General features: G+C 43.8%; 1 protein-coding gene across 1 annotated transcript; it reads left to right on the top strand.

Moving 5' to 3' along the window:
• Positions 1 to 7685: 7685 nt before the first annotated feature.
• On the top strand, positions 7686 to 8548 carry NTF3 (neurotrophin 3). Its single transcript, XM_015827775.1, has one exon. The coding sequence runs from the start codon at positions 7699 to 7701 to the stop codon at positions 8461 to 8463; it is 765 nt and encodes a 254-aa protein (XP_015683261.1). The 5' UTR covers positions 7686 to 7698; the 3' UTR covers positions 8464 to 8548.
• The last annotated feature ends 1495 nt before the right edge of the window (positions 8549 to 10043 follow it).

The following is a 10043-nucleotide window of genomic DNA, read 5'->3' as shown; positions in this document are numbered from 1 at the left end:
CGACTCAGACAAACAAGCTAACAGTAAACATCAACCCAACAAGACTTTTCCTACCAACACTAATAGGACAAAATGCTGGTATACAGATAGAGATCAAACCCCTTTCCTGTAGCACTGATGATGTTACTTAGCTTGATAATGAAACGTCTGCAAGAAACCACCAATCTCAGAGAGCGTCAAGGACCCTGCACGAAAATGCAACTGAGGTTTTGGTGACCAACAAACACGCTGGTCCTAGGCACAGGGTGATATGTCCCTTTGTTGCTAGAACAGTTCTACTGATGAAATGTCTTCGTAGAGTAGCAGAGTTGGAAGGGACCTTGGAGGTCTTCTAGTCCAGCCCCCTGCACAAAGCAGGAGATTCCATACCATTTCAGACAAGTGACTGTCCAGCCTCTTCTTAAAAGCCTCCAGGGATGGAGCACCCACAACTTCCGTTCCACCGGTTGATTGTCCTCACCGTTCGGAAATTTCTCCTTAGTGCTGGGATAATCTAGATCAGAGGTCTTCAAACTTGGCCCTTTTATGACTTGTGGACTTCAACTCCCAGAATTCCTCAGCCAGACAACGCTGGCTGAGGAATTCTGGGAGTTGAAGTCCACAAGTCACAAAAGGGCCAAGTTTGAAGACACCTCCCAGAATTCCTCAGCCAGACAACGCTGGCTGAGGAATTCTGGGAGTTGAAGTCCACCAGTCATAAAAGGGCCAAGTTTGAAGACCCCTCCCAGAATTCCTCAGCCAGACAACGCTGGCTGAGGAATTCTGGTAGTTGAAGTCCACAAGTCATAAAAGGGCCAAGTTTGAAGACCCCTGATCTAGATGATCTTTCCATGTCGTTGCTGTTGCTTCCCTTTTTCCTTACTCTGAAATGGAGCACATCTCCTTGCCATTTCACTTGGACCATTCTATGTGAGGGAAATGCCTGACATGTGTTGGTGTTTTTGTTTTGGTTCCCCTCCTGGCTTGAGTTGAAAAATTCAGGCGGTTAAACCAAAGAATGTCTCCTCTGCTCTTAAAGTTCACATCAGTGAATAGAAGTTGTCCTCGGTAGGTCCCATGAAGAAGAAAACCGACACAGAAGGACCATTTCTTCACTGAACCAAGGTTCATAGTGGTTAACGATGAGAGCAATTTCTCTTTGCCCTGAGGTCCATGCCAAAAGATGCTGGTTTTAATGGACTTGTCTCTCTCTCCAAAAGTTTTATTTATGACCAAAGAAAGCAATGGAAGGAATGCTAACTCAACTGCCAATGACACAAAATTGGATGGGCGAGCTAAACACTCTGGATAATAGAAATAAAATCATCTTAATTTAGAGAAACGGGCGGACAAGAACGAGAATCCAATTTAATAGAGAAATGCAGAGTTCTTCGTTTTAGAAGCCGAAAAGAAATGTATAGGCATCGTTTGGTAATACTTAACGGAAAAAAAAACCCCTTGGTTTGTTGCAAAACTGGACTGGAATGTAGCTACAAAAAAAAAAAGGCAGAAATTTCCAATTTAGGCGTAGTTTCACTTTATTTGGCGTTGCTTCAGCAATCTGCTCCGTTCTGGGCACCGCAGCTTAAGGAAACAGACAAGCTGGAAGAGTTTTGGGGAAAGTGACCAAGAGGATCAAGATGGTAATTTATAGGAAGGGCTTGGTGTGGGGCTAGCCTTGGGAAAGGATGAACGATGGAAGAGGTTCTTCAAATTCCTGGGAGGAAAAAAAATGAAACGTGGAAGAAGAGGAAGACCTATTTTTTTCTTATTTCAGGGCAGACACAGAATTGTGGGTTGAAGTCGCACAAAAGCAGAAATACCGACTGCATATTAGGGGGGGGGGAGTCTTTCCAGCAAGACAGCTAAAGTTGTATTGCAGAGAAGAGATATGGAGACTCATTCCTTCAGACCAAGAATCGGGCACTTCTGCAACATTGCCTAAACTAGTCCATGTTCTCTTGTTGCTAATAAAGGAGAATATTTTTTAGCTCAGGATTGAAATGAGTGGTCCTTGGGGCTCTATGAGCTTGGTGGTTTCCTTGCAGATGTTTGATTACCTGAACTAGGTAATATGATAACAGAATAACAGAGTGGAGCCTTTTTGGAACTGCTGAAAGGACTGTGTTATGGATTGGAGATGGATGAACAGCCCTCTCTCAACAGAGGGGGAGGGATATAATAATAATAATAATAATAATAATAATAATAATAATAATAATAATAATAATAATAATAATAATAATAATAATAATAATAATAATAAAGTTGGAAGGGACCTTGGAGGTCATCTAGTCCAACCCTCTGCTNGCTTCTGGAGGCAGGTTGTTCCACTGGTTAATTGTTCTAACTGTCAGGAAGTTTCTCCTTAGTTCTAGGTTGCTTCTCTCTTTGGTTAGTTTCCACCCGTTGCTTCTTGTCCTGCCTTCAAGCGCTTTGGAGAATAGCCTGACTCCCTCTACACCACGGTCCTTTCAGCAGTTCCAAGAAGGCTCCACGCCCATTTGCACCACTCAGATGACCCTGAGGGCACAGGTAAGCCTCCAATTTTACCCTCTAAACGACCCTCTAAAAGAAGGCAAATGACCAGCTGTCTGCAAGGAGTATAAATCCTTCATTCCCCACCATCCAGTAGAGCTGAAGAAGCTTCTGGGACGAGAAGCGAAACATCTTCTAAGGAAAAGAAGAGAGTCCAGTTGCCTCTTGAAAAAAAACACCTTTGGGACCTGAGATAAAAGGTTCACAATAAAGATGGAGCAAGACAAGGATCAACCTGATTGGGCATCAAGGTTTTCTAAGCAAGGATCAAAAAAGAGAGGATGTGAACACCACTCTCCTGTATATTTCAGTGTAGTTGCTCCAGAAAAGTTCCAATGTAGATTTTTGTTTTTTTAGATATTTTGCCAGGAGTCTTTGTTTAAGACACTGAGGATCTCTTGGAACTCACCACGCTGGGGCTTGTCTGGCTAACCTGGTCTCCCCACCCACAGATTGACAGGAGCCAAATAACTCATCACCGAAGATGGGCAGTATTCAAGGAATGAGTGACAAATGCCTTTTGACGGCAAGGCGTAGAGAGGGCCGTGTCTGGGCAGCTGCAAATATTCTTGGAGAATGCCAGTTTTCTGGATCTTTTGCGCTCCAGATTCAGGGTCAGGTTTGCATAAAACCAGGGTTCCCTGTTGTCCTTGATCCTTTCTAGGAGAATAGATCCCTGCTGACATGGCTAATAGTGCCTGGTGTAAGGGTGTTCCTGGATCCTGGGTCATTGTCAGTCCAAGTGATCAAGTTGATATAACTTTCATGATACAACAACAACAACAACAACAGTAGTAGTAGTAGTAGTAGTAGTAGTAGTAGTAGTAGTAGTAGAGTTGGAAGGGATGTTGGAGGTTTTCTAGTCCAACCCCCTGCTCAGACAGAAAACCCTATACCATTTCAGACAAATGGCTGTCCAGTCTCTTCTTAAAAACTTCCAGTGTTGGAGCATTTACAGCTTCTGGAGGCAGGTTGTTCCACTGGTTAATTGTTCTAACTGTCAGGAAGTTTCTCCTTAGTTCTAGGTTGCTTCTCTCCTTGATTAGTTTCCACCCGTTGCTTCTTTAGGTGCTTTGGGGAATAGCTTGACTCCCTCTTCTTTGGGGCAACCCCTGTGATATTGGAACACTGCTATCATGTCCCCCCCCCTCGTCCTTCTCTTCATGAAACTAGACATACCCAATTCCAGCAACAGTTCCTTATATGTTTTAGCCTTCAGTCCCCTGATCATCTTTGTTGCCCTTTTCTGCACCCTTTCTAGAGTCTCAACATCTTTTTTACATTGTGGTGACCAAAACTGGATGCAGTATTCCAGGTGTGGCCTTACCAAGGTGTTATAAAGTGGTATTAACATTTCATGTGATCTTGATTCTATCCCACTGTTAATGCAGCCTAGCACTGTGTTGGCTTTTTTTTGGCAGCTGCAGTACACGGCTGGCTCCTATTTAAGTGATGTCCCTGGAAAGTGCTTGTCTGGGTATCACAGTTCAGACATTGGCGTCAATGGCTATGATGATCTTCTCCTTCATGCTGAGTCTGGAACTTGATTAGACAGATAAGATTAATTAACTAATTAATCTAATTGGTTAGGAAGTATTGTCCCTCCCACAATTTAATAGGGAGAGAGGAATTAGTCTTGAATCACTAAGACTTAGGCCAAGGGGCCACCACCCAGGTTCTCCAGCAGAGAACATCTAGAAGATGTCAGTGAGATGTTTTAAGTGTTTCCCCATTTTACAACCTTTCTAGCCACAGTTGTTAAGCAAATCACTGCAGTTGTTAGTAAGTAAGTTAGTTAGTAAGTTAGTAACACGGTTGTTAAGTGAATCTGGCGTCCCCATTGACTTTGCTTGTCAGAAATTTGTTAAAGGGGATCACATGACCGCGGGACACTGCAACCGTCATAAATATGAACCAGTTGTCAACCATCCGAATGTTGATCATGTGACCATGGGGATGCTGCAACGGTTGTAGGTGTGATGACTCTCCCCTGGATACTTCCCCAGATACCTCTCCAGATGCCAGCTTTGAGGAGGATGAACCATGTCTGGAGAGGAGTTGGTCAATGGCTCTGAGCAGCCAACTGAGAGGGATTTGGCTGAAGCACAGCTGAAGCAAGACAGCCCCGAGGCTTCAGGTGGGGAAAGCAGGCAGCTGCAGCCAGTCAGTGATAAGGAAGAGGAACTGCCTGCTGCACCTGACCCAAGAACATGCAGGGCAGAGAAAAGGCAGGAGCAGAGAAGGTCAGCCAGATTACACATGAAGAGGCAGCCTCACCCGTCTTGATGGGCTGCACCAGAAGCTGGCTATTTAGCACAGCAGTCAGATGGAGGCAATGTTGGGAACAACGTGTTCATTTCATAGCTGTGTGTTTCCTGGTTGTGATTCCTGCCCTGCTTTGGATTGACACATTGACTTGGATTGTGCCTTGTAAAGTCTGGACTTTTCTTCCCCTGTGAACCCTCTTGTATTGTGGATTTAATTTTGCCTGGTGGGTTTATGTCATTTGGGAATCTTTCAAGTGCCTTGTGGACTCATTGGCCATTGCTCTGTGGACTAGCATCGGTCTGCTTTGAGTTGGACTTAATTGGGACAGTTTTGGTTTTTTGGTGAAGGGAATTGCTCCGGAATATTAGTAAAACCCACTAAACCACCATTACGTGTGCGTGCGAGTGAGCGGGACAGCACAGTATTTGTGAAAAACAATCATAATCAGTTCTTTCAGCGGTGTTATAACTTCAAACGTTCACCAAACAAACGCCTGTAAATTGAGGATACCTGTAGCTAGTGTAGCAACTTCACAGTGTCCTTTTTCCATCCCTGGAAATCAGACACGCCAAACCATGATTGCACTTCAGGTGATGCTCTTTTTTTCTTCTTCTTTAATTTAAAAGGTGAAGCCAAGACCAGGAAGCTTCCATCATCCTTACAAGGTGGTGCTGTGGAAAGCAAGTCAAAGTTCTGGAAGTTTGTAGAAAGAGGTGAGAAGCCATCCTGTTTGGGATGGGATGGGGGTGGGGTGGGGCAGAAAAACAGAACCAGAAGCTAGAGGAAGAGGTAGCAAAATGAGCTGAGGAAACCCAAGGAGTTAACGAGAAGAGAAGAGGCCAACAGGAAAAGGGATCAGAACTGATTTTGGAAGCTAATTGAAGATGGCCTTTGAGGTTATTTAGAAGGGAGTTGGATGGTATGAAAATTCAATTTCCAGTAATTTATTTCAGTCTTAGTATATATATTTGGCGAGGAATAAGCTTGGAACCAAGTCCTCGTAAAAAATAAAGTTTTCACCTGTCTGGTTGTGTCCGACTCTGCTGGGTGCTCATCTCTGCTTCCTAGCTAAGGGAGACAGCGTCGTCTGAAGACACTTCCGTTGTCGTGTGGCCAGCATTGCTGTACACCAATGTGCACAGAATGCTGTTACCTTCCCACCAAAGTGGTACCTATTTATCTATTTGCATTTGCATGTTTTTGAACTGCTAGCTGGGCAGGAGCGGGAGCAAGGAACGGGAGCTCACGCTGTCACACAACCGCTCGGATCTTGAACTGCTGACCTTCCGGTCAACAAGCTATTCATTCTCTTTGCGTTTATCTCCTCTCAGACAAACCGAAGAGATGTGTGTTTGTGTGCATGTTTTTCTCTCTGAACACCCACTGTGTTGCATCCATCTGGGGACAAAAACGAAACCTGAGGAGAGCAAAATCTCTCTCCTTTTCAAAACTGGCCGATGTAGTAATCATGTGTTTAGAAGGGAATATTTACAATAAAAACACAAACAACATAGTTAATGGGCCAAGAGTTTTGCAAACAAACAAGCAAGCGGTTGGAGCAGAATACAGAACGCGTTAAATTTTCCATGAACCCGCGATCTTCGAAATGTTCTGGTTCTCATCAGGAGAACTATTTCATCTGTGGAAAATGTTGCGGTCACGAGGGCTTTTTGTCTTAGGCATGTTAATCCGTGTGAAATGCTAATTATCTCACTTAAAAGGAAGTGTCAGAACCAACCACTGCTACTAACTAGCCTCTTGCGTTCACCACACTTGTAGAGGGCAAAAAGGATTGCAGGAGGGGAACACAACCCAGGAATTGGGTGATGTGGCAGGAATGTTGTGTTAGACTGCCGATGGGGGAGTGCAGGGCTGAACTCTTTCCCGTGGGAAAAAAAAGAGAAAATTCTGCATTTTCAGGAGAAAACACGAAGTCTTCATGCTAGGAGTCCTTCATAGGAAGGAACATTCATTTTCCCTGCCTGTGGTTGAATTAATATAGTTGAGGATTGACAGCATGAACTAATCGAAAACTACACTCAAAATTTACCACTCTGTAGATCTGTCATTGGATTTGATAGCCGTTTACGTGAATGGCCGGGGACTTCTGAAATAGTCTAAGAGCAAAACTGTTCATCAGAGGACAACAACTAGGATTATTTTGGTTACACAACTCATTCCGGTCATCAGGCAGTTCTATTTTTAGCCACTTTGTGAAAACTGGGTTGCTATTTACAAACAAGTTACTCTAGTCTGATTACTATTACCACTTGAAGCCTAGAGACGTACTGTTTAAATACTCCTGGCAGTTTCCCCCCCCTCTCACACATTTTTATTCTTCTAGAACAATAAAATATTTTATGACAAAGGAAGTATATTTTTTTTAAAATGTCATTTCTTTGTAAAAATAAAAAAAATCTAGTCTAGACAAAATATGGAGTGGGTTTTTTTGTTTTTTTTTAAACCGTAAGAGGCAATCTGCGCAGTGATAGAATTTGACTTCTTCTCTTATTGTTATGTTGGGATGGCATTATGCAAAGCTAGATTTTTTCCCCTTCCAAATCTAGCTAACATTTTATTGTGTGATTTGTATTTTGAGTGGGTGGGAGGGGCCCATTCGTTCAGACCAAGAATTGGGCACTTCTGCAAGAATGAGATGTTGGCAATATTGCCTAATTGTCATGGTTCCGACAGATGAAACTCTTCAAAAGAACTTCAAGGCATTGTTTACCTTAAAGAATCTTTATTTTGAGTAGCATAACATCGGCACTGCATAATCGAAGCCAAAAACTGAATTCCCTTGCTCAACTGTGATACGAATTACTCATGACTATATGAATACCTTGCTGTGTGCCTTATACGCGATTAAGTTGCCTCTCCATTCTTTTTCAGGCCTTATATGTGAACAAGGTGATGTCCATCATCTTTTCTGTGACCTTTCTGGCGTTTCTGTGTGGCATCCAATCGACCAGCATGGATCAAGGGAGTTTATCAGAAGATTCCATGAATTCTTTCCTTAGGACACTGATTCAAGCTGGTATTTGGAAAAACAAGGTCCCCAAGCAGACGGCCAGAACCAAGGACGGCATGCCAACCACAGGGAGGGAAACCGAGGCTGAAGCAGAGGTGACTACAAGCCAAGATATTCGATTTTCGGGTTTCCGGCCTATCGTTTCGGTGGATGCGGAATTAGTGAGGCAGCAGAGACGCTTCAGTTCTCCCCGGGTCCTCCTGAGTGAAAATACCCCCCTGGAGCCCCCTCCTTTGTATCTGATGGAGGAGCCCATGGTGCTGAACCGAACGTCTCGCCGGAAGAGGCATGCGGAAGGAAAGACCCACCGTGGGGAATACTCTGTGTGTGACAGCGAGAGCCGATGGGTCACGGACAAAACGTCCGCGGTTGACATCCGAGGACACCAGGTGACTGTCCTGGGAGAAATCCGAATGGGCCCGTCTCCGGTCAAACAATATTTTTACGAAACCAGGTGCAAGCAAGCCAAACCTGCCCGGAGTGGTTGTCGCGGCATTGACGACAAGCACTGGAATTCCCAGTGCAAAACCTCGCAAACGTTTGTCCGCGCATTGACTTCGGAAAACAATAAACTCGTCGCCTGGCGATGGATCAGAATAGACACCTCTTGCGTCTGCGCCTTGTCCAGGAAAATTGGACGAACATAGGTGCGTTTCTCTCGGCCATATAAGTTATTATGACTAAATTATACGATATGCATGTAGCATATAAAGGTTTCTATTGTTTATATATTATAAGTGGTCCTTATTTATTAAAGTCCAGCCAACTACTCTCTCTCTCTCTCTCTCGTGATAAAGAACAGTAAAAAATGGATGTATAACTGTGGCAAACATCATTTCTCCTTTCTGTTTGTGATTGCAGGTCCTCCGCAACTTTCTATAAACTGCTTAAAAAAAAAAAACCTTTAGGGAATATCGGTATTTCCCCACCCCCTCGGGATTTTCAGCGTAGCGAGCAATAAGCAAAAAAGGTTAAAAGGTGATCATGATGACAATAATATCCATTCAGGCGATCCAACTTTGCATTCGGTGGGATTCAAATACCTGAACAACCGGTTCTCTGCATGGATGCAGGCCTGGGCCTTTGAGGTCTAGAATGGACTTCCGGAAGTGGCATCCACACACTTCCAGCGGACCATTCTAGGCCTGGGAAGCCTCCTCCAGGCCTCCCAGGCCTAGAACAGACTTCCGGAAGTGGCATCCACGCACTTCCGGCAGGCTGTTCTAGGCCTGGGAGGCCTCCTGCAGGCCTCCCAGGCCTAGAACGAACTTCTGGAAGCGGTGTGCATTCAGCCGGTTCTCCGAACTTAACAAAATTTAGCTACCAGTTCCGCCAAACCGATGCGAACTGGCTGAATCCCACCAATGCTTGCACTACAGGTAGTGCTGGACTTACAACAGTTCACTTAGTGGCCGTTCAAAGTTACAACAGCCGTGGAAAAAGTGACTTATGACCATTTTTCACAGTTACGACCATTGCAGTGTCCCCCCATGTGATCAAATTTCAGACGCTTGCCAACTGACTCATATTTATGACGGTTGCAGGGTCCCGGGATCACGCGTGACCCCCTTTTGCGACCTTCTGACAAGCAAAGTCAATAGGGGAGCCAGATTCTACTTTACGACCATGTTGCTAACAACTGCAATGATTCGCTTAAGAAACGTAGCAAGAAAAGTCATAAAACAGGGCAAAACGCAACAAAATGTTTCACTTAACAACCTAAATTTGGTCATAAGTTCCATTTTGGTCATACGTTGAGGACTAGGCATTGGTTCAAAGAAATTGCTGGGACCTCAGGGGATCCTTTTGACTTTCAGACTCTTCAAACAAAGCCGAAAAAGCAGCTGAATAATCCATGAATTGTGAAATCAGTAAAAAAAATTATAATAATTCTCTCCCGTATGTTGTGTTTTATCACGATTCTCACCCACACGGTCTCCCATTATTACTCTGGAATTAGAGCAAATGTTTTATTTTATTTTATTTTTTTTGCAAACACATCTGCAACTGCCTGTTCATGTTGCCAGATTCTTTTTTTTTGAAGCCAAGGAAAATATGAAACAATTTGTAATGAAAACTTTAGAGCGCCAAAAAACACTCGAAAAGGATTATTCATATAAATACTGAAAAGCTAGATTTCCTCAAAAGAAGGCCCTTTTTTTTAAAAAAAATGGTTTTTGAGCCCTTTTTTCAGCATTGGTCTTTCCTGAATTTTCCGTTGATTTGG

The sequence above is a fragment of the Protobothrops mucrosquamatus genome, unplaced genomic scaffold, assembly GCF_001527695.2.
Source record: "Protobothrops mucrosquamatus isolate PMUCROS unplaced genomic scaffold, P.Mucros_1.0 scaffold3941, whole genome shotgun sequence".
Lineage (NCBI taxonomy): Eukaryota > Metazoa > Chordata > Lepidosauria > Squamata > Viperidae > Protobothrops > Protobothrops mucrosquamatus.
Note: the sequence above shows the minus strand (reverse complement) of the source record. Positions and strands in the feature narration are given on the sequence as shown.